This window comes from Dipteris shenzhenensis, chromosome 9, assembly GCF_047967505.1.
Source record: "Dipteris shenzhenensis isolate YYH24624 ecotype China chromosome 9, Dip_SZ_1.0, whole genome shotgun sequence".
Lineage (NCBI taxonomy): Eukaryota > Viridiplantae > Streptophyta > Polypodiopsida > Gleicheniales > Dipteridaceae > Dipteris > Dipteris shenzhenensis.
The window spans coordinates 28,260,470-28,283,696 of NC_141604.1; the positions used below are offsets into that span (position 1 = coordinate 28,260,470).

General features: G+C 40.7%; 2 protein-coding genes across 2 annotated transcripts; both read right to left on the bottom strand.

Moving 5' to 3' along the window:
* Nucleotides 1-2,253: 2,253 nt before the first annotated feature.
* LOC147898463 (uncharacterized) lies at nucleotides 2,254-2,862 on the bottom strand. The gene has a single exon (XM_087379176.1). The coding sequence runs from the start codon at nucleotides 2,860-2,862 to the stop codon at nucleotides 2,254-2,256; it is 609 nt and encodes a 202-aa protein (XP_087235302.1).
* Nucleotides 2,863-19,734: 16,872 nt separating this feature from the next.
* Nucleotides 19,735-22,274, bottom strand: LOC147898464 (NAC domain-containing protein 7-like). The gene is made up of 3 exons (XM_087378912.1): nucleotides 21,352-22,274; nucleotides 20,916-21,199; nucleotides 19,735-20,819 (listed from the first exon to the last, which is right to left on the bottom strand). Exons 1-3 carry the CDS (start codon nucleotides 21,554-21,556, stop codon nucleotides 20,043-20,045), a joined length of 1,266 nt encoding a protein of 421 aa, XP_087235038.1. The 5' UTR covers nucleotides 21,557-22,274; the 3' UTR covers nucleotides 19,735-20,042.
* Between the last annotated feature and the right edge of the window lie 953 nt (nucleotides 22,275-23,227).

Consider the following 23,227-nt stretch of genomic DNA (forward strand, 5'->3'; position numbering starts at 1 on the left):
GCCAAACAAACATACGCTTTGACCTATGCAGGCAAGCTATGAATGACTTGAGATTTGGTTGTATTGGAGCATTACTCAATGGGGATCGATGCCCATGTCTCCTTGATGAATGTGCAGTCTGTAGGCCAAATGGATCCTCATCATGTGTCCCAAACAACCACCGCACTTGTTTTTGTAAATCCCAAATTATAGATTAACCCCATGGTTGTTTTTAGTATATCCCAAATAACCATCATGCTTGTTTTTAGTCATCTAATCGCACGTCATGGGATCCAATTGCATTTCCCTTGGTTGCACACAAGGAAAATAGCTCCCACAAACAGGCTAGTTCTCTTTAACTATTGTCAGATTTCAACCACAAGGCTGCTGAAATATGAGAAAATGCATTTGTTTATGGCATCCCCTTTAGGATGTTTCTCTTTAACTATTGTCAAATTTCAACCACCGAGATGTGACCACAAATCCTAAATGAATGAATTGCATGCCAATCATCTTGTAATAATAGAAGCAAACCACCGCACTTGTGGTAGTTAATATGCTAGTGTACAACCAACCAATTCATCTTGTAATAATAGAAGAAAAACACCGCAGTGGTGGTGGTTAATATCCTAGTGTGCAACCAACCAATTCATCTTGTAATAATAGAAGCAAACCACCACACTGGTGGTAGTTAATATGCTAGTGTGCAACCAACCAATTCATCTTGAAATAATAGAAGAAAAACACCGCAGTGGTGGTGGTTAATATCCTAGTGTGCAACCAACCAATTCATCTTGTAATAATAGAAGCAAACCACCATGCTGGTGGCAATTAATATCCTAGTGTGCAACCAACCACCGTGCTAGCGACCACTTATCCTGCACTACCGCCTTGCTATCCTAAAATGGATCATATTGTTGCAAAGTGCTATACTAAAACAATCCCCTTTAGGCCGGTTCTCTTTATCTATTATCAAATTTCAGCCACTGGGCTGTTGACCACAAATCCTAAATGAATTGGAAGCTATAGAACCATACACTATTATTGGTCGAATTATAAAGTCCAACTCAGGGAAACATTTTCAAATTATAAAGTCCAGCTGAGTGAAGCAGTCATAAGAAAATAAAACCTTCGAATCCAACTAAATGCATTTCAAATTATAAAGTCCAGCTGAGTGAAGCAATCATAAACGAGGTATCCATGATCAACTCTCTGCTTGATTCTTCTTTGCTATTGGTAGTTCCCCTTGAAGAAGGATTGCTGCTAGTTGGGCTCGTTCACATCTGCCTCATTCACATAGCTTGTTGATGCTGGCATCAATTATCATAGAAGTCCATTCATGCTTGTCAACCCCTTCATCTTTTTGCTCTCTCCTCCTTGCTTGCAATTTCATGCCACAAATCCACCAGAGCCATGTGCCACACTGCCTTCCGCCATGCCAGATTCACTACGTTGCCCTTCTTCGTGGCAACAACTCCTCCTCCCACTATCTCCCCCGTTGCCCGTCTCTGCCTTCACATGATCATCCAAGCATCCTTCTCCCAAACTCTGTAGCAGTAGGTGCCACCCCACGTATCATGCCAACTCGTCTCCAGAAGTATGCAAAAGAGATTCATGTAGCCACCTTGTTCCACAGGCTCTACTTTTCTTTTTTCCAGCCACATCAGCACATGATTCTACCACTCTCCAACCACAACCCCAAGAGCTTGAGCCACAAGGCAATTAAATCCCCAAATTTTAGACTTTAGACACACTATCTTCAAGTAAGCATTTAATGCTTATTTACCCATAGACTATTACACATGATGAACCCAATCCCGACACATGGAAGGCTCACATGGCTCACAGTATATAGGAAACACTCTGACAGCATAAACATGTGACTCAGGACAGAAATTAAGAACACATGCCATATCATCATCAACACAACACACATTAGATACCATGCTCTGGTGTGCCTAGTGCACCCACATCTTGGGCTCATCATTTCCCACTACAACCGTGCAAAAATCCATTCATAAGCTCAAAGAGTTTTTTACATAAGAGTAAATCCTTTTGATAAAAGGGTGCTCACAGATCCCAAGATCAGAACTATTTGACTATGTGCAAGGCTAAGTGCCTACCTGCAAGCATGCAACAAGTGAAAAGACTATTTACATTTTTATTCACACATCTCTAGCAACCCCTTTCTTTTGTTGTGACATTCTTTTCTAACAATGAGACAAACAAAGATGATATATCCAAATTCTCTTCTTCTTCACTCCTCACACGCTTCTACCATAACTCATCATTCTCACGATCTTCCTCTTTTAGTGCTTTCATCAACCGTGCAAAATACTTCTTCAAACGGATACCATTGACTCTCTTCTTATGTCTTTTGCCATCTAAATTAGTCAACGGATAAGTGCCATTATCAAATTTCTTCACTCTATATGGACCTTCCCATTTGGTTTGGAAAGCAATATGAAATGTGCTATCTGAGAACCAAATCTCCATCTTCAATTCCCTTTTCCTTAATTCTTTGTAACTGCCTACAAGCTCATATCCTTTCTCAACTAAAAATTTTAAGGCTGGTATTTCCACATCCAATGGCAGTATTGCTTCTTTTCTATACACCAAATAAAATGGAGAAAATTGAGTGTTGTGCTTCACTGCTACCTTGTATGCCCATAAAACTTGATTCATCTCCAAATCCCAGTTTTTGATGCGATTTCCTGTCATCTTAGTCAGCATCAATTTAAAATCTCCATTGAAGTTGTCATTCAAGCCATTACACTGAGGGCGATGTGGAGTGATATACTTATGATTAATATTCAACTTATTGCACAAATGATCCATCACCTCTCCTCTGAATCCAGGACCATTATCTGATAGCAACTCCATGGGAATTCCAAATCTACAGCATATGTGCTCATATACAAAATCAACAACCCCTTTGTTGTCCACTCTCTTTATTGCCACACTCTTGGGAACTCTATGTTCCTCCTCTAAGTGATCAATCTCATCTACGACAATCTTGGGTTGCCGAGGGACACCTTGCCAAATGGCTTCATCAAGCTCAAGACAAGCGGCATAAAAAATATGATTACTGCTATGGCTTTCCATCTCTATTCCTTCCCTGTTCCTTCACTCGACACCTCTCGAGTTTTTAAACTTAGTTTGCTCTCTTGCTATCCAAGCTATAATTTTCACATATTCTAATCTATCAAATCAAACCATCTTGACATGCTCAATGATGTAATCTAGTGAGATCTTTTCCATGTTTGAAGGCCCATGTACCGATAGATTCCCCACACATTACATTGATGAATATGACATGTTAGTTGCATGATAGTTAAGGCTAGATGAGGTAGGCACTAGCAAGGAAATGCATTTTCCTTGGCTTAGGATTAATTGCAACCCCCACAAAATATAACCTTTAGTAAATCCCAAACAACCACTACGCTTGTTTCGGTAAATCCCAATCAATAAATCCCAAAGTAATCCCAAACAAGGGAAAATGTAAATCCCAAACAGTATACTAATCCCAAACAACCACCATGCTTGTTTTAGTGACAATAACTATGCATGAGGGACCATCTAATTCATAGGTTCAGATTAGCATTGAGTCAAAATCAAACTATAATAACAATGATTGTGCATGAGGGACCATCTAATTCACAAGCTCAGATTAGCATTGAGCCGGAATCAGACTATAATAGCAATGAATTTGCATGGGGGACCATCTATTTCACAAGCTTAGATTAGCATTGAGTCGGTTCATCAAACTGTAATAACAATAGTTCTCATTCTTATGACTGAGAACTATTATTATTATAGTTTGATGAACCGACTCAATGCTAATCTGATGTCTTGTTTTGATCTTGCCTTTCTTTAAGGCAGTTGAATGTAATGACAATGAATTTGCATGAGGGACCATCTAATTCACAAGATTAGATTAGCATTGAGTCAGAATCAGACAATAATAACAATGACTTTGCAATAATAACAATGACTTTGCATGAGGGACCATCTAATTCACATGCTCAGATTAGCATTAAGTTGGAGTTAGATTGTAAGAACATATCAGACTATTAGAATTTTAGAATTTCTAGGTATAATGGCCATTGAATTATTATGACATTGGCTCCAATGACCGAGAAATTCTCCCATGGCAACCATATGTCATGGCTAGACAATGATGTATATGACTGCCTATGCTAGGCTAGGCTACCATCAAGCTGGTTGCATGTGCCACTACTCCTCCCCCTTTGAATTATTGCGATCTTGGATCCGATGACCCAGAAATTCTTCCATGGCAACCATCTAATCATATGTCATGGCTAGACGATGATGTATACGACCACCTATGCTAGGCTGTTGGGCTACCAACAAGCTAGGTGCATGTGCCACTGCTCCTCCCCCCTTATCCCATTGAATTATTATGATCTTGGGTCTGATGACTGAGAAATTCTTCCATAGAAACCATCTAATCGCATGTCATGGTTAGACGATGATGTATATGACTGCCTATGCTAGGTTGGGCTACCAACAAAATCTAGCAGGTGGATTTTGTGCTCTTAGGAATGATAGGCATCCAAAGTCACAAGAAACAAAGGGAAAAAGAGTGGGAGGGTGGCAAGTCTAGCTATATAAAGGCCTTAAGGGTAGAGAAACAATTTACCGCACCCAGGAAAATCCCTCTCCTACCCCCTTCCACCCCAATGATGAATCTTCAGCTGCAACCTCGATGCCCCTTCATAATGTTGCCCAAGTCATGGGATCCATTGTTTGGCTTAGCTCTCCATCCTACAAAACTCCACTAGCCATAGCCATGTTTAAGTAGCCAAGCTTTCTTCAACATTGTGCCCTTCTTTTGGTTAGTAAGCTCAAACGTAAATAAGCTGGTATTGGTGTTGTGTTTGGAGAACACCATGAAGAGGTGGAGACCAAGCCTATAGTGGCATAGAACCAGCTCCTACCTGAGCACATGAGGCCTTTTCTATGCCTATCCATGGGTAGGGGAGAGGAGAACTCAACCTGGCAGGATATCGTTGTTGTTCCATTAGGCACTGGGAGAGCTCAACTTGGTGGAGAGCTGCTCGTAATTGAGCACAACTGTCGGCATTGGGGGAGGAGAAGTCAACCTGGTGGTAAGCTCCACCACACTAATGCTCCATCAGTGTGCTGGAGCTCAACATCAAATTGAGTTCTCCTATCCACTATCAAAGGTTGTGCTTGATTATAGGGAGCTCACCACTAGGTTGAGTTCTCTCTCCCAGTGCCTTGAAAGAAGTTGCTATGAAGAAGGTGATGTTCAATTACGAGGTTCTTGTATTGTCCCCTGCATACGAGGAGTTCCGGGTCAAAAGTGTTAGAAAGTATTAAGTAGGAGGTGCTCGTCTTGTCCCCTGCATACAAGGCACCAAGTCAAAATTGTAAGAAAGTGCTAACAAGGGCAAAAAATGACACCAAGTCCCGCCACATCGGTGGTGTTGACAAGTACTAAAAGTGTTTCAAGAAGTGTCACAAAGACAAAGTGCTAGCATCTTTGGATGTAATCTTTTTTATTAAATGTTTGCTTTGGATGTAATTTCTTTTGTTTCAATTTTGATGTAATACTCATATCGCAAAAACTATCAAGTGCAATTTCTTTTGTTTCAATTTCAATGTAGTACCATTATCACAAAAACTATTGTTGCTATTACTTCGGTAGTGAAAGTGGCTCTGAAGAAGCACAAATGGCATATTTCTACCGTCGTTTACATTTCACTGCAACCATAGGGATTGTTGCACAAGAAATTGTTGAAAAAACTATTGTTATTATAGTGAAAATGGTTCTTAAATGCCCTCATTTAAGATTTACTACAACTAGTGCAACTGGTGCGATTGTTGCACAAGAAATTATTGTAGAAGGACTGAAATAGCTCTAAAATAAGACTACATTTTCCTTAGCTTGGAACTAAAATAGCACTAAAATAGCTCCAAGAACTAGCAGAAATTGTTGCACAAGGACTAGTAGGACTAAAAAAGCTTCAAAATAGAAGTATATTTTCCTTGGTTTAGAACTATAATAACTCCAATAACCAGCATGGTGGTTGCAAGAAAACTATCATAAATTAAAAATGTCTACATTTTCCTTATCTTGGAACTAAAATAGCTCCAAGAACTAGTGCGGTGGTTGAGAAATTGTTGCACAAGGACTAGTTAATAGGACTAAAATAGCTCCGAAATAAGACTAGATTTTTCTTGTAGAACTAAAATAGCTCCAATAGCCAGCACGGTGATTGTAGATTTGGACCTTGAGGGGTCCCCTTTAGGGATTGACATGCCATGTTGGTCTTCATGCCAATGTGATGGTCTCTCCATGCCAACATCATTGCTCAAAACAACATGGTGGTCAGCCCAACAAAAAATTGTGTTGTGCAATGATAGATGGAGAAGCTACACAATGACACGTGGCACTTGAAAGCAAAAGTTGTGTAATGTAGTCAGGCCAATGTGGTGGTCGCTCCATGCCAACATTATTGCTCCGTGCATTGACCAGCACGGTGGTCAATGCAACAAAATATTGTGTTGTGCAATGATACATGGCAAAGCTATGCAATGACAGGTGGCAAGGCAAAAGTTGTGTGATGTAGTTAGGCATGAGACTACACCGTGTGAAGGAGGGTAGAGCAAGAGTCTCTATGCTCATGAGTAAATGCATGTAGTGACATGTGTCGAGCTCTGTGCTATTGACAATGATTATGTCTCATTATTATGCCAGTGTAGCAATCATGATGTGAGGAAATCTGGTGAGAGCGCGACGTAGCCCCAAAATGGTGCCAAAAATAGTTCTGCGATTGGCTACACCCAAGCAAATGTTGACTCTTTCATTTGTAGTGTAGATTATAAAAAATGTAGATGATGTGAGGCATAACATTGCATGTGCAATTGGTTTTAGTTAGTTTAATCAAAACATTGCAATCATTGCACCCATAGTGGTTTCAATGTAAACGAGGATGTGGCAATGTGATCCATTGAGGAAATGAAGACATGTTGTTGAATATAAGCTACATCTTTTTTGAGATTGACCCATATGATCGCACTATGATTGCCAAAGTTTAATGTCTTTGAAAATTGTTAATGTGGGTTTTAAAATGTGACAATTTGTCAGAGTTTGCCATTTTTAGTTGTACAATTTAATCGATCATGGTCAATCCACAATCCTATTAGTTAGATAAATTCTTATATGGTGTGGTTGGCATAAGCATATTGTAATTAAATGTTTCAATAACAAGTCACTCACTTGATTTCACATGCTTGTTAGCTCCTTGTTAGATCTTCTTTTGCTCCCTCTCACCATGGCATCCACATCACAACATTCAATGCAAGCTGCATATGCATCTCAAGATCCAAGCATGAGGGGAAAGCAAGCCATGAAGCACATGATAGACATGGTTGATGCTACCCTCCTACCGACAAGAAGAGATGAGGCACGCACAATTGCCAATGCAAGCGGATCCGAATGGTTGGAAATACAACCGCATCAAGCAGTGGTCTCCAACGATGACATTGCAGCGGTATGGGATTGCATCGATGCCACACATGGATGGTGACCCAGCAAGAACTGTCACCACCCTGCTATGAGGGATAATGCATACTATCTTCACTGTATGATCAAGTCTGAAAAGCCTCATAGTGTGGCCGAGCCACTTTACTTTGCAAATAAGTTATATGCAAAGTTTGTGCTGGATGTGCCTGTTAGTTTCGCTAACAAACTCAGGTTATGGGGCAAAAAGCTAGTGCAACCCCAAGCCACCGCTATTCTGATCATTGCAACATCACCTGCTAACGTGGGAAGCTTGACTTCAAGTAAGTGAAGTACATGCCATTTTGTTACATGTTGATTGTTGTAGTTGTTATATCATACACAGTGTACTCATTAGCCATATTTTGCGCTTGTGTAGTTTTTGAGACGAACTCTGAATTATTTATGAACGTGCGTGAAGTCGCAGAAGATGAAGGCATAGAGAGCCACATACTAAGGGTTCACAAGTTGAAACGCAAATTGCTACATGGGAAGATCTCACCTTTTCGAGCATCATAGTGCATGATGATATGTCTGAGTATCGGCGGGTGATGAGCGAGAACGAGCGCCTGCAAGTTGAAGTCAATTGCCTAAATGCCATACTCCAACAAGCAGGTTAAAGGCAAGACCTTGAAAATGCCTACAAGGAGCAATGCCGCATCTCCGCTGTGTATTATTAGCAAGTGTGATGCACAAGCCGCCCTCCAACACATTGAAGATGGCGGCTGTGTTCGCAACTTGGATCCAAATTTTGTGGGTCTGGCAACCAAAAAACCATCCACCCTTCTGTCATGTATCTTCTTTGTGAATGATGGGCCTTTATGTCTAATATGCCAAGATCATTTTGATATGATGACTGGGTATTATGTGCTATCGTGTCATCATCAGTTTCACCTGGTATGCCTAGCAAATACGTTGAAGGTCAAGAGTGCCTGCTGAACTTGTAATGCTCCCCAAGCCAAGCAATTGTACGATGTTCTTGGCATTGCAGCAACATTTTCAAAGGATTCTTGGTTGTAGAGATTATAGGTCCCGTATATTGTATTGTCTCGTTGTAATGACATCTACCAATTTTGTTAATGGAGTTAATGCGACGGCTACTCATTAGCGTGTTTTGAATTTATTTTGTCATGAAATACTATTTTTGCATCTCTTTTTAATTATTATGAAATATCTAAGTAAATATTGCGCGAGTGCTCGGTTTTTTCAAATCGATTGTCCTTAAGGATGCATTTTAATTGTCTTTGAAATACTTAAGTAAATGATGTGTGATTTTAATGCTGGGTTTTTTCAAATCAATTTTCTTTAGAGGTGTATTTTAATTGTTTTGAAATACTTAAATAAATGACGTGCAATTTTAATGCTTGTTTTTCTTTAGACCTCCACAATTAATACTTAATTGTTTTTCTTCAGACCTCCGTAAATTTGCCCACCATGCTGATCATTCTGCTCTCTGTCTTGTCCACCTTGGTGTTGGTGGTGCTTCTGTGCAGTTTATTTATCGTTTTGTTGAACCGTTTTGTTGAACAATTGCACACGATGCAATTGTTCATGCGGACCGCAAAATTAGCAACAGGACATGGATGTGACAAAACAAGCAATTTTTTGATGCTCTAAATTATTGAAAAATGAGCTTCTCATTGTAATTTTTTGGCCACTACATCTGTAACCATAAATTTTGTAAACTGAACACATGTATACTTTTCTCCTACTGACTGTGGCTTAAAATGTAAACTTAGCCCAAACTCTACAATTGTTTAATCACTATCGTGTACAATGTGCACTTTTATAATATGATGACAAGCTGTTATTATGTTTGTTGATGTGAAAATTGGAATGTTTGGATTATTGTAAATCGTCGTGTTCGGTGAAATGAAAATTATCATAGATTAGTCATCATTGAAATTATAAATCTTTCACAAACACTTTGATGGGGTTTATGCTCCCTCTACAAAGTGTGTTTGGAAAGGTTTATAATTTCATCAAGGGCTAGTCTTCCATCGCTCCAACCACCATCAGAACCATTTTTTGCATATCAATTAAATTGCATATCAAATAAATTACATATCAAATGAATTGCATATCAAATAAATTGCATTTAAAAAGGTTTATACTGTGAAAGAATTACATTTTATGTGGCATTTTAAATAAATTGCATTTCAAAAGGATTGCATGTTAAAATAATTGCAATTGCAACATTTATTAGATATAACTAGCCATCACACCATCTCTTCTTATGAGTCACTAGAATTTGGCTCAGGGTGAGTTAGTACAGGGGCATCATGCAAGGGCCCTGGAAGATCAGCGTGTACCCACTTTGGCATATCACCATCATTGTATACCCCTTTCACATCATCCAGCACTCTATCGTTCGCATAGAGGTAAACTAGCTTTTCTGATCTTTCCGATGTCAAGCGGTTTCTTGTGACAAAATGCACAAACTTATAGTTACTCGAGTTGCGTTCGCTAGAGGAGTTGCTACAAGGTTGCGACAACACCTTCATGGCCAAGGCTTGCAAATGAGGCGTTGATGCTCCACACTCTTCCCCCCATCTCCATGCTGGCATATCTTTTGCTAATTCTTTGATTCTTGGATAGGCAAGCAATCCTTCTCTATTTAAAAAAGTTGACAATTCCATAACAGCAGAGGCATACTCTATCCTATCCTCAAAGAAACATCCAAGAAGATCATGCCATGACTACATTATCTGTACATCTGTTTCTATGCGATATTCCCACCATTGCAGATCTAATATATGGGCGGCATAGTGCAAAGAGTTGTGAGCTTGAGGGCCAGCGTTTTCACACCATCTTTTGCAATGTGGTTCATTTAGTCATGCTATATCCACCTTTTCTTGGCCTTGCATCTTCCTTCAAAACATCCCTCTCAATAGTCCACCATGCCATATAAGCACTTCTCCCATGCTTGGCCCTTTCACATCCAACCTACGGATTGCAAACCAAATTGGCTTCATAGGTGCCTCCATTACATTGGATACCCTCTTCCAAAACACCGGGTTATTAACCAACACCTTTAGGTCTCCAAATTCATTATGAGAGTTGGTTGAGCATGCCTCGACTATCCACTCTACTGCTTTTGTGTTGAATAGCATCTCGGTTACAAGAGCCTGCTGCTTTAACAATCGCTCCATCATCATTATATAGTTTGTGCCGAAATGGGATTCACCAAGCTTTAGAAGCTCTGGTGGGTGACTCGCGGGCTGATGATTCTTGAATATGCCTAGTAATCGATCATGGCTAAGCAAGTACAACACGACCTTTCAGGCCTCATCCATGGCAACTTTGAAGAAGTTTGTCTCAGGTGTTTTGTACCAATCCTCCAAGACTAAGTCCAGACAGTGGCACAAGCATGGCGATGCCCAAATTCATCAATATTTGCGATTTATAATTTTCCTAGCCTTTCAAAAAGTCTTGGTAGTATCAGTAATCAGCTTAATAATAATATTGTCAAGGACCGATATCTTCAATACATCTACTTAACTACTCTGCAATGAATTCTCCCGTCTTAGCCTCAATGCTTGTATCAATTGACTACCGAAAAGCCTCTCCTTTGAACGTCATAACCATGATGTTAATCAAGGGCCGCTTGCTAACATTCTTCCATTCATCTGATACGATGGTGCAAGCAGTTTTCTCAATGCCGTCATAAACCACTTGTTGCATCTCCTCTTTCATCCTACTGTAGTAGGCATCTAGCATGCTGTTACGGACGGCATCATAACTAGGCATTGTGAAACCCGAGCCAGCTTTAGCGATAGAGGCCATGGTTTTTTTTCCAATGTGGGCTTTGCACCATGCTCAATGGATATCCCGTGTGACCAGTAGCTTCAAACACATCTTGTTGCGCCTTCTCGATATGTTGTGCTTTGAAGGAAGCTTCTAAGGATTGTTGTTGTACACATAAACGGGCATTTAAACGAGGCACATTAGTGTGTTCTCCTCTTTCCATATGCACATTTGAGCAACTTGCCGACTATGCAAGGGATCTGGCATCACTACTATGTGCAGTTGCACTTTGCGAACAACTTTCCATAGTCGCTGATTGCTCGTGTGGGGTTTCAAGAGCCATAGTTCTTTCTTTAATTACAAGGTGAGACTGGTGGCGTGCGACTATTTCATCCACAATTGTGTCTGCACTTGCAGCTATCTAACCACCCAAAATGGCAATCACCCTTTCCACTCCCGGACCCTTGCACTTTCCAATTTGTCTTTGAGGGTCGCCTAGGAAATGTTTGTGCATACGAGTTCCTGAACCCGTGTACTCTTCGTGGCATATGTTACATCTCCACTTTGTGGTAGTTACGAGCATAACATAGTCTTGAGCTTTTGTAGGGTTTTGGACTTGTTTCTTTGGAGCCATGATCACGTACTCTATATGCACATACTAATAGATCAATATTAATGTGCAAAATTGTCAATTGCCACGTATAAAAACATTTCTCCAATCTTGAACAAATTTATTTCCCGAATGTGTGTTGCATGGAGAAATCATTTCACTCATTCTTATTCCGCCAACGTTCAGTAAGTGCACTAGACCTCAAGGCAGAGCAACCTTCCAATTGTCTTGCCCCCTCTTGACATAATTGGATGGTTATAGACATGGTAATCTGCATAGGGACCTAGGCGTGGGATGGCAAATTGCCTTTTCCCACATCTCGCTCTTTCTTGAGTAAGCATCTATCTGCACTATGATCTTTCGTGACATCATGCTCTGTACGCAAAAGTTGGTATTTCACACAAGTTAGTGCAGTAGCTAGCGTTGCTTACACGCATGTGGCGGCTTTCGGGCCTTTCTCTCTCACCTTCTACTTTTCAATCTTAACCATTCAACACAATTATTCAAAGAACCTAAATGCATTCGTTCATGCTACAAGCAATCTAAAACATCTAGACTCAAATAAATACGCAAAGAACTAGCAATTGATCAATTAAGAACATCCATGATCTAAATCATTGTCAAATTCCATTAGAATAGTTCCACATAGTAAATGTTCACTCATTTACGTCTTCACCTTGTACATGGGTGGTTCAACCTTCTGCATTGTTAATGCCTTACAAGATGCCAACAACAAATTCAACATTTGGTCCCTCACATCTCTTCATTAATTTATCTTCATTGTCAATCAAATGTTTTCTTAGCCTCATGGCCGATCCTGTAAAGATTTGGCTGCAGAAGTTGCACTTCCACTTTTGACGCCCTAACATTGTAACAAAATCCTGCGGTTTTGCAACACTTTGGCCTCTTCCTTGAGTCTCGTTTGGTAGTTGACGTTGGCCTACCCTAACTTCTCTGTCCGCCATGGTCGCTGTACATGTAAAAGAGAAAAACCATCTCAATTATTAATTTGTTTTCAACAACTTAAGACAATGTCACTAACATGTCATCAAAAACATTTATGTACATTTGTTAGACCTCAAGAGAGAGCAACCATCCAATCGTCTTGCCCCCTCCCGACATAAATGGATGGTTATAGATGTGGTAATTTGCCTATAGGAAGAGGTGTGGGATGGCAAGTTGCCTATTCCCATGTCTCGCTCTTTCTCAATTAAGCATCTATCCATACTATGATCATTCACATCATGCTTTGTATGTGAATGTCGGTATTTCACACACACTAGTGCAGTAGCTAGCAATACCTTTATCAAAACCCTTTGTTTGAATCTACAAAGTGAAGGATGCTACCTAGGTTAGACATATCTAACATAAGTTTAGACATACATTTCATACCTATATAAGATCAACTAATTGTTCTGAGATAAGATAGAATTTATCTTTGCACATAAATGTAAAGTATACAATGCCGCAAATTTCTTCTTACAAGCAAACTAGTATAGTCTGCAATAATCTCTAGCGTGTAATTTGTGGGTTGATACAAGCTGGCAATTGCCAGCTACACAATCAGCTAGACTTTCAATAGGTTGTTATCAGTTGGCGAATGTGAGCCACAACCCATGAAAACCAAGTATTTTCACCTTTCTATTGCCTAAAAAGTACATATAAACTATAATATATCATTTTCAATTTCACATCCATGTGCGAGTAGATACTGATCGGCATATGCGGACCACCCACTGGCACATGGTTCAAAGGTATCTTGTATCCATATGCGAGTAGTTACAAGTCAGCAAAAGCGGACTCCCCACCAACACATAGATACTTACAATCAATCTCATATATATATTTTACTAGTTTTTTGTAACCTATAGTCTATATAGCTAGTAACATATAAAAAAAGTGAGATTTCACTAAATTTTAAAAGCTAATGTCTACAAAAAAAGCTTTTTTCCTTTTCTTTTTGTGAAAATAAATTTAAATGAAAACATTCTTCAAACCTTATTCCATAATTTTTTGGTCTCATGTTCAAGTTTGGAATGTGTACTACAACTTGAAGACAAAGTTTGCCGAATTCTATTGAGCAATGCATAAGTTATGGGTCATGCAAGATACTTATATACAGAAAATTCCCTGAACCTCAACAAAAATGGCTACACCCAAGCAAACAATGACCCGAAACGTTTTACCTTCATCCATTAAATGAATATCATCCATTAAATGAATATACTAACCAATTTCTGGGTGTAAGGACTTTGGTTCACATCATGTGTACATGTTCTTTACAAGTTGCACCATCTACATTATAGACATTTACAATATCACATGTTCTAATGAAATCAGTGCAATTACATATCGTATCAATCATTATGAACTTAGGATTGGTGCAACATGATACAATACTATCATTGTTATTTCTAATCAATGCAAAATTGGATGGATTTGGTGAAATGTCATGCAAATGTGATGCAACACTTTGTTCTCAAGTCCTATATTTCATGCCCACACAAAACCGATATACAAGGAAAGATGTAACAGGTAAACCCCCCTGCATTGTGTATGACCATTTATGTGTCCTTGACTCAACCATCATTGCCAACCCAATCTCTCAACCCCTTAAGAACTCCTTGCTCTTTTATCCTTGACTCGGTGAAACATCGTGAGACTACTCTCTTCCTTTAGTCCCCCCCTTCCCCCTTAATAACTTGAAAACTAGTTAAAAACATAACTTGACAACATCTTCCTTATGGATTAAAAAAATTAAGCAACCATGATGCATTTCCTTTCTACCTTTAAAAAGACTAATAAGGGAAGCAATGCCACATCATCTCCCAATGCACGAATAAACTTAAAAGGCAACTATTGCAAGGCACTCCTTTGTGGCCTTTAGGGAGCCCATGAAGAGAAGCGATTCCTCAATGGAGAATATTACTCACCAAGAAATCTCATAGGTTGAAAAATCCTAATGGGATGCTATTGTATATAACAAAAACTATCCATTGGTAACCATTGCTTGACATTAAAGTACAATGTATGTTTAGATATATGGCTAGTATCTACACCATTAGTGTAAGTTTCTTTACCTAGGATAAGAGTATACTAAGGATGAATGGCAATATATTATGGCAATAGAATAAGCAATTGTAGTGGTTTGATCAATAGTCGTAGTGGTTTACCATTGATCAAACCCGAAAGAGACTCTTAGCAGATGTTTACATGGTATTATGCCATTGATTAAACCTAGGAGAGACTCTTAGATGATGCTGACATGCACTACAAGGCATAGGCCCTTTTTTGATGAAAATACCGATGTTTTTTACATTAATTTTTTTTAAACGGGCGCAAACGTCATTATTAAAGTCATTAAAAGTGTAGGAAAAGAACCATCTCTATAAAGCGTCGCTATATAGCGATGTTGATAAATGTCGCTATATAGAGACACTGGTAAACGTCGCTATATAGCGACGATTAACAGAACTAAAAAAAAAGCATTAGTGGGGCTAAACAGGGCCATAGCAAGCCCTGTTTTTCCCAACTAATGCTTTTTTTTTTGTAATTACAAAAAAAAGTTTTTTATTACAAAATTTCCCTTGCGAAAAGGGTGATACAAAATCGCTCAAATGAAATGATTGAGCAACAAAAGCATATACATGTTGAACATATATAGTTTGTTACAAAATTACCCTTTCGAAAAGGGTGATACAAAATTACCCTTTCGAAAAGGGTGATACAAAATTGCTCAAACGAGCAGATATGCAAAATGACATACATGGCGAAGTATATGCAAACTGCTGCTACTACTACTACTACTACTACTCATTCGAATCACCCTCGTCGTCCTCGTCCGATTGGCCTAATCCTTGGTCCTCGTGAGCTGCGCCTTCTCCCTGATCCTCATCACGTGCATTTGATCCCTGGCCCTAGTGATCGCTCGCCTCCGGTGATGGGGGGATGCTCGAGCTTTAACCCTAAGAGTGAACCGTATAAATTGAAAATTAGATTGGAACTTAAAGAATAAACAATTTAAAAAGTGAGATTACAAATAGTAGTCTCGTAGTAGTCGTCTTATACTGTGCGAGCGGCCACCTCAGCCCAATTGACCGTCGCTCCCATTGCCTCTTGCTCAATAAACCACGGTTGTGTTCTTATGCAAAATGCACGTCGCATCTCTGCATCTGTAGGAAGACGACCCATCGCAGCTTGCTGTGAATCCAATTTACGAGAGTTAGAGTTAGATAAAATGCATGTAATATGTAGTAAAACAAATAGAACAATACATTAAATGAGAAGAATTAGACTTACCACGGTTGCCTCGAACGCCAACCGTCCGCCTGCACCAAAGTGCGAAGTACGTACGATGTCCAATGGTCTCTTCATAGCCCTCCTTTGACCCTCGAACATTTCAAAATGGTCCCTATTCTGCTTCTTGAAGAACTTCCAATCAGCTTTGTTTGCCCAGCTGGGTTTAGCCATCCCCTTTGCGATCGAAGTACGCAAGGTTTGTCTACGGTGCTTCAAGACCAAACCCATGTGCTCTCGCATATAATTCTCATTAAACTCCCAATTTGACGGGCTAGGGTATTTTTGATTTAATTCATCGATGACCACCTGTATGCAGGACTTGTTACAAGTGGGTACCATGCTTGTCCTATTTGTGGACCGGGTTTGAAATCGCTTGCACGATACTCCAAATATATAAGGAAAAATGTTTATGAAGGTCATGCTCGATACCTTTCACTTGACCATCTCGCACATGGAGGTTAACTTGATCCACCACTATCATATTTGAAGGCAAGTGACTGGATTTAAGCTTGGAGGGCGAATGGAGAGGAACGTCCTCTTGGTATGAAGAGGCTATCGATCTTTCACGAGCTTCCTTATTGGGGTCAGTTACAAATCAATCATCTCTTGGATCCCATGCATATCTTCAAGAATGTAGGGGCTACTATTTAGGCACACTTGGTTGGTTCTAAAGACTCGAGAGGAGTGTGAGAAGACTTGCGTGCTATGAATAGGATGTCTCGTTTGTGGCCCCAAGTGCATGCTTCGGGAAAAGTTGTGCTCCCGAAAGCAACTTGGATCCTCTCTACGAGGGAGGAGGCAGCGGTCAAGGCAGACATTGCCTCTTTTCAAACACTGCCAGGGTACATGCGTTGCTTGAAAGGAGCATTTTCAAAGGACAAGAAGCTTAGTGGGCTCAAGTCCCATGATTGGCACAAGGTCTTACAGGTATTCTAAGATGTACAATTAGTGTACCGATAATCATGATGCATTAGCGTAATTATGATTATGTTATATTGTTGACATGACTTCTTTGTTGCTTTGATAGTTCATCCTTCCAATTACAATAAAAAGGTGCTTACAAGAAGATGTTAGAAATGCTATATTCAAGATCTGTGGTATTGTGAGGTATGCTTACTATCAAATCGCATTGATTGCATTTTTTTCAAGTTAAGTTGATTAATCTATAGACTGATTATGAAAATATCTTACATGGACATGTGAAATAGGTGGGATATCTCAAAAAGAGATCTCCATATCGAGCATCGAGAATGCTAGGGTGGAATCCATCGAAGCCATATGCTTGCTTGAGAAGCACTTTCCCTCTAGCATTATGACAACTCAAGTCCACTTGCTTGTGCACATAGTTCATGAGGTGGCTATTGCAGGTACCGTTCATAGTTGATGGATGTTTTTTCTCGAGCGGTTTATGAAAACTTTGAAGGGATTTGTAAGACAAAGAGCAAGACCAGAAGCAAGCATGGCAGAGGGATGGCTTGTGCAAGAGTCATTAGTATATATCACGGAGTTTCTTGCATCCACAGATCCCGATATGCCGCAAGCTTGGCATAACAAGGATGATGATCGCATCGTTGGTGAGGTTCCCCAAGGAAAAGGGATTGAAAGAAAGATGAGCGAAGAGCAAACAGAGAAATTCAATAAGTTTTGTATCCTGAATAGCCCTGAGATGCAGAAGTGGATTGAGAGATATGAAGTGGCCAAAGCAGAAAGAATAAATGCAAGGATGAGATTCAGAGTAATGTACAGGTGATCGCAACCATATCCACGGGATCTGGCTCTTCTCCCCACTCACATGTCACTTGATTGGCTACAACTGGCTCTACATAAAGCCAAACGCGATGGAGAGATAATAAATGAGCGCAAGCGAGAGTTATCATCTGGATGTATGGTGCATGTAAGTTTCTTATCTCTTGACATAATTAAGTAATTATTTGTGACAATATACGCTATAAAATAGATGCATCTTCATTGTTTTAATGATGCTCTTTTACAGTACAAAAAGTACAGTGCATTATGGTCATATGGACAACATTTTCACATGAAACGCATTGATTTAAAGAGAGTCACGTATGATTGTGGAGTCATGGCTAACTTCACACAAGATAGCCGAGCAAGTGCTTCAGATACCAATCTTCTCTCCTCACAGTTGGATTATTGTGGAACCATACGCGAAATCTATGAAGTTGATTTCAGACGATTTAGTATTTTCATTGTTTTAATGATGCTCTTTTACAGTACAAAAAGTACAGTGCATTATGGTCATATGGACAACATTTTCACGTGGAACGCATCGATTCAAAGAGAGTCACGTATGATTGTGGAGTCATGGCTAACTTCACACAAGATAGCCGAGCAAGTGCTTCAGATACCAATCTTCTCTCCTCACAGTTGGATTATTGTGGAACCATACGCGAAATCTATGAAGTTGATTTCAGACGATTTAGTATTTTCATTCTTGATGTAAAATGGTTTAGAACTATTTACAATGGTCCCCATGCGACAGTGAGAAAAGATAGTAGCGATTTCTTTGCAATAGACTCCACCAAACTTTGGACCGATGAAAGTGATACTTTTGTTCTTCCCGAGCACTGTGAGCAGGTGCATACTAATGATTTAATTAATCGAAGCTTTCGTTTTTAAAGATCCATTGATACATGTACTTGAGCATAGTTTCATATATATAATTGACAACATCTAGCACCCATCTTCAATATAGGTAGTTTTCATTCGGATCATTCTAATCCAAGATGGTGGTACGTGATCCAAGTTGCACCACGAAGTAAGCAAATTTTTGAAGATAGAGATGTGGATATGGAGATGCCACTACCAATGCCGGATCCAATTGATCCCGATGAATCTAGCGAAGAAGATGAAGATCACAATATGAGCAAAGAGGAAGATGCCCATAATGACATCGCATGGGAGGAAGATGGAGATCACGATATTGAGGAAGAAGACAATGATCATCAAGAGTTACCACACTTTATTGAAGAAAATGATCAAATACTTTTAGGTGAACGTACGATGCTAGAGTATGATGATGATACAGGAGATCAACTCCGTATAAAGTTGGAGATAGACTTGTTTGGCGCCTTAGACTTGGCTCAAGATGAAATAGTTGATGTAAATGCTTTTTTCATCTCAAACTTGGACATGAATATATGAGCTTCAAAGGCTTGATGTACATGCTCTCATATTTTTCATCTCTATGAGATCAAACATGTATGAAAATTTATAAAAATTTGTCATTGGAAAAAACTAACTTTTAAGGCCTATATGAGTAAAAAACCTCTCTAGAAAACTTCACTATAAAATAGTATCTCAGTGTCACTATATAGCGATACTTAAAAGTCGCTATATAGCGACCTTTGTAATAGTTGCTATATAGCGACGTTTGCCTAAAGTCGCTATATAGTGATGCTTTACAAGATGCGCTTTTCATACCGTCAATTAGCACTCCGCGTGCACTAAACGTCGGTACATAAATGTCGCAATAGGATCAGTGTGTAGTAGTGATGTTTACATTGTATTATACCGAAAAATCCGATGAGATGAGGCAAAAAGACACACATATATATCTTGATATGGCAATTCTAGACACTCCTAGAGGCATATGTACAAGAGATCTGTGAGATGCAGGTTTGATCATCTGCACAAGGCTCACTTTCAGAATCATAGCATTGTAATGCTCTTGCCCTTAACATCAATAATCTGTTTAAAGCTCGGTTTAATCCGCTAGTTCCAAACTTGCATTGCGCAATATAGCAACAGATTTCTGCCACCAAATGGCTCGGTATTCTGTGGCGATAATCAGCACTCACAGATCAGTACAGCGTATTCTCATGCACAATGGCATCAGTACGTCCATATATTTCCCAGATCGCTGTGGGATAACTGATCTGTAATGCCGGATCGCCCTATTCGAGAATGAAGGTCCCCATTGACGCACGGTAATGGAGGTATATTGTGATTCACGAGCGGGCTGTTGATTGCAGCAGCAGCAGCTGCAGTGTGGGTTTGCGTGGCGAAATCAGATGCCTGGTAGTGTTGCACCAGATGCCCTCCTCCATTACTCGACCAGTGATCAGTGTTGCTCATGAGCTTGAAGTTGAGCGCAGGAGATGCTTCCGCAGCTGCATGAGGCTCCATCTTACACTGCCTTGTAGAGTATTGCTCCAACATTGCTTTGAGAAGGAAGTTGGACGGTGAATATCCCGTCGACATAGCCGCCTGTGGCATCGCCATGGGCATCGGCGAGGATTTACCTGCTATATTACGCTCCTGACCTCGCACATCTTGTGCGAGCTGAGCACCCATATTGTACGTGTTGCCCTTCTCAACAGACATCTCGGGATAATTTCTTGCTACAGCACTCCCATCCTTCCCTCTTGAAATCCACTGATCCATTTCAGTCGATGGCTTCATGCTTGAATATTGGTTCTGCAGATAGGAGAGCGTATCACGTTGCAAGCCGGCTCCCTCACTGTCGGTCACTCCACTGTCTTCTTGTGCAGTAGCGATTGTGCGAGGAGATTCAAGCAGTGCCGGAAGTGAGCACTGAGGTTCGGTGTCTGATGCGATCTTCTTCCCGCCGATGTTCTTTCGAAAGATGCGGCACACAACCCATTCATCCTGCGGAGACAACATCCGATTCATTGCATTCCGTTAGAAACAAGTACGATCAGCTTCTTTGGCTGTTGCAACAAAGACGCAAAGGATTCTACAAACCTTCATCGTTCTCGACAGATGAAGAAGCGATGCTTCTCCTTCTAGCCTATATTCGTGCATGATCCAGTTCGTCTTCTCTCCTTTCGGTGCTCTTCCCTTATAGAACACCAAGGTTTTCTTCATACCAACCAAACAGCCATGCCGGCTACTCATGACCTCTCGATCCTTGCCCGTCGCCTTCCAATAGCCTGCTTCTGTGGCTCTGTTTGTCCGCAAACCAGTGGGATACTTGCGATCCTTTAGGCTGAAAAAGTACCATTCCTTCTCTCCCATCTTGGCTATTGCTGCAAAAAGTCGTAAACAAGAAACATCGTAACTATTTCACGTCCCGTTTGTAGCAAGTCCGGTAGTTGCTTGCGAATTAGTACTTCACAACCAAGACACGCAGAATCGCACGTAAACGTTAGACCGTCAAAAGTCTCAGTTCGGTCCTTACCGGGGAGTTCCCATGGCTCGCACTTGTTGAGGTCAACCCCAGCGATAGCAGCCACAGAAAACCTAGAATCAGCAACCTTATTTGCCAGATAGAATATGACCAACTCCTCGTCTGTTGGATGAAAACGGTACCCAGGAGGTAGTAACGGCTCCACAATTTCCTGGAGGGCCCTTGGGACCGGCAGCATATCCATATACATGTTCATGATGATCACTTCAAGAAGGTTGATTCTCTCTCTTTCGCACTGTGTATCTCGCTCTCTCTGTCTCTCTTTTTGTGGGAGTTTTTGGAGACACAGATGACAGACGCCGGAAGGACTCGAGCTTCAAAGATTGACAGTCACAATCATTCTCATCACCGATAGTAGAAGCACTAGAGGCATGTCTTGAGTTACTACTTTTACTAATCTACGAGTCTTCCGTTGCCAGCAGCTTCCAAGCAGCCGGATGCTGGCAGAAAGACACGTACTTGTCGGAGGCGTGGGCTCGTAAAGGATCAGGAAACGCAGAATTGGAGGTATATGCTCCAGGGCGAAAACGTAACTGGCGAGTAGCTACTGTTGCTTCAGTATGCAGGCCGCTGAATGAGCGAAACCTGAACCACGTCCAAGCAAAGCCAAGCTGAGAAAGCCCAAAAGGCTCTGACACTTCAAAGGGAGAATTGCGAGCTGTTATAATGAGAGTGGTAGGGTGATTGTAGGAGGGGGGAAGAAAGACAAGCAGAAAGCACAAGAGGGGGACAGCAGGAGCGCGGCTGGGCCAGGAAGAAGAGACAAACTCAGGCACTGAAATGAGAAAGGAAAGGAGGGATGCACGAGTATATACGGAAAAAGACACTGGGTTGGATAGAATGTGGAGTGACAGGCTACAGCTTGTAGTCAAGCCAGCAAGAAGAAGCACACTAACAGGAAGTTGGAACTGGGAATTGCCTTAGTCAGGAGACTCGGGGAAAAGTGAGTTTCTCCAACCTATTTGGGATTCAACCAAAGGTGCAATTTTGCAGCCTGCTGCTGTGGTGGGGAATCTATCAAATCGCACAACGCGGTGTACTAAGCAATCACTCTTGAAGGCGCTCAGAAGGCCGCAGAGCTGAGAAAAGTGGCAGAAAAGAGTTTATTAGTCAGGTGTGATCAGAAGGTAGCAAGTCTCACAAGCTACAGAGACCGTAGAGATGGGGACATAGTCAAAATCGCACGAGCACTGGTGGTACTGGTAGCGAGCCGCTTGCGTTAAGCAGTACCGCCATAATTGTTAAAGCCGACCTCGAAACAGTCAATTGCATCAAGGGTACCTAAAACCCTTCAGATGATGTTTGCAATTAGAACCCAAATATCGCACAGAAATGTTTGCTTGATTCAAGGCGTGGGACCGGATCCGGATCTCGATCTAGTGAAGAAGCATCGAATGGTCCAGAAGTCGAAGGATGCCAGAGACCTAAGGATCAAGTTGGTAGCGTGAAGGTTTGCAAAAGGATAATGGAGGCCGTGAAGCAAACACAAAGTTCTGGTTATACTCCAAGAATTGTTGTCATCCTATAATTCTAAAAGACAAAGGAAAGAAGCGATGGATCAGAATGTTATTGGGTTGGAACTTGGAACAACAATACTAGCTCATAAGAAAATGATAAACGCTCCGTCGATCCTTCCTGATTCTCAGCAAGATTACAGCCGCATACGGCTCCCACTAGTAGTAGTATATGTAGAGAGGTTTGAAATCGACAGGATTTTAAGTAGCTGTAAGAGACGAATCCTTTGATTCGGAGTAAGATTTTGCAGCGCATGCGGCCAACCCACTACTACTACATCATCAGAAGGAGAGGTTTGGAAGGTGGAATCAACAGGATTGCAAAATTGCAGCCGCACGCGGCTACGGTCCAC

Bases quoted from the DNA above. Each gene is read 5' to 3' on its own strand.
- LOC147898463 (XM_087379176.1), bottom strand. From the start codon at position 2,862: ATGGAGTTGCTATCAGATAATGGTCCTGGATTCAGAGGAGAGGTGATG.
- LOC147898464 (XM_087378912.1), bottom strand. From the start codon at position 21,556: ATGAACATGTATATGGATATGCTGCCGGTCCCAAGGGCCCTCCAGGAA. The intron at 21,200-21,351 runs GTAAGGACCGAA...GACTTTTTGCAG, and splicing joins CGAGCCATGGGAACTCCCCG to CAATAGCCAAGATGGGAGAG. The intron at 20,820-20,915 runs GTTTGTAGAATC...TTGTCTCCGCAG, and splicing joins ATCTGTCGAGAACGATGAAG to GATGAATGGGTTGTGTGCCG.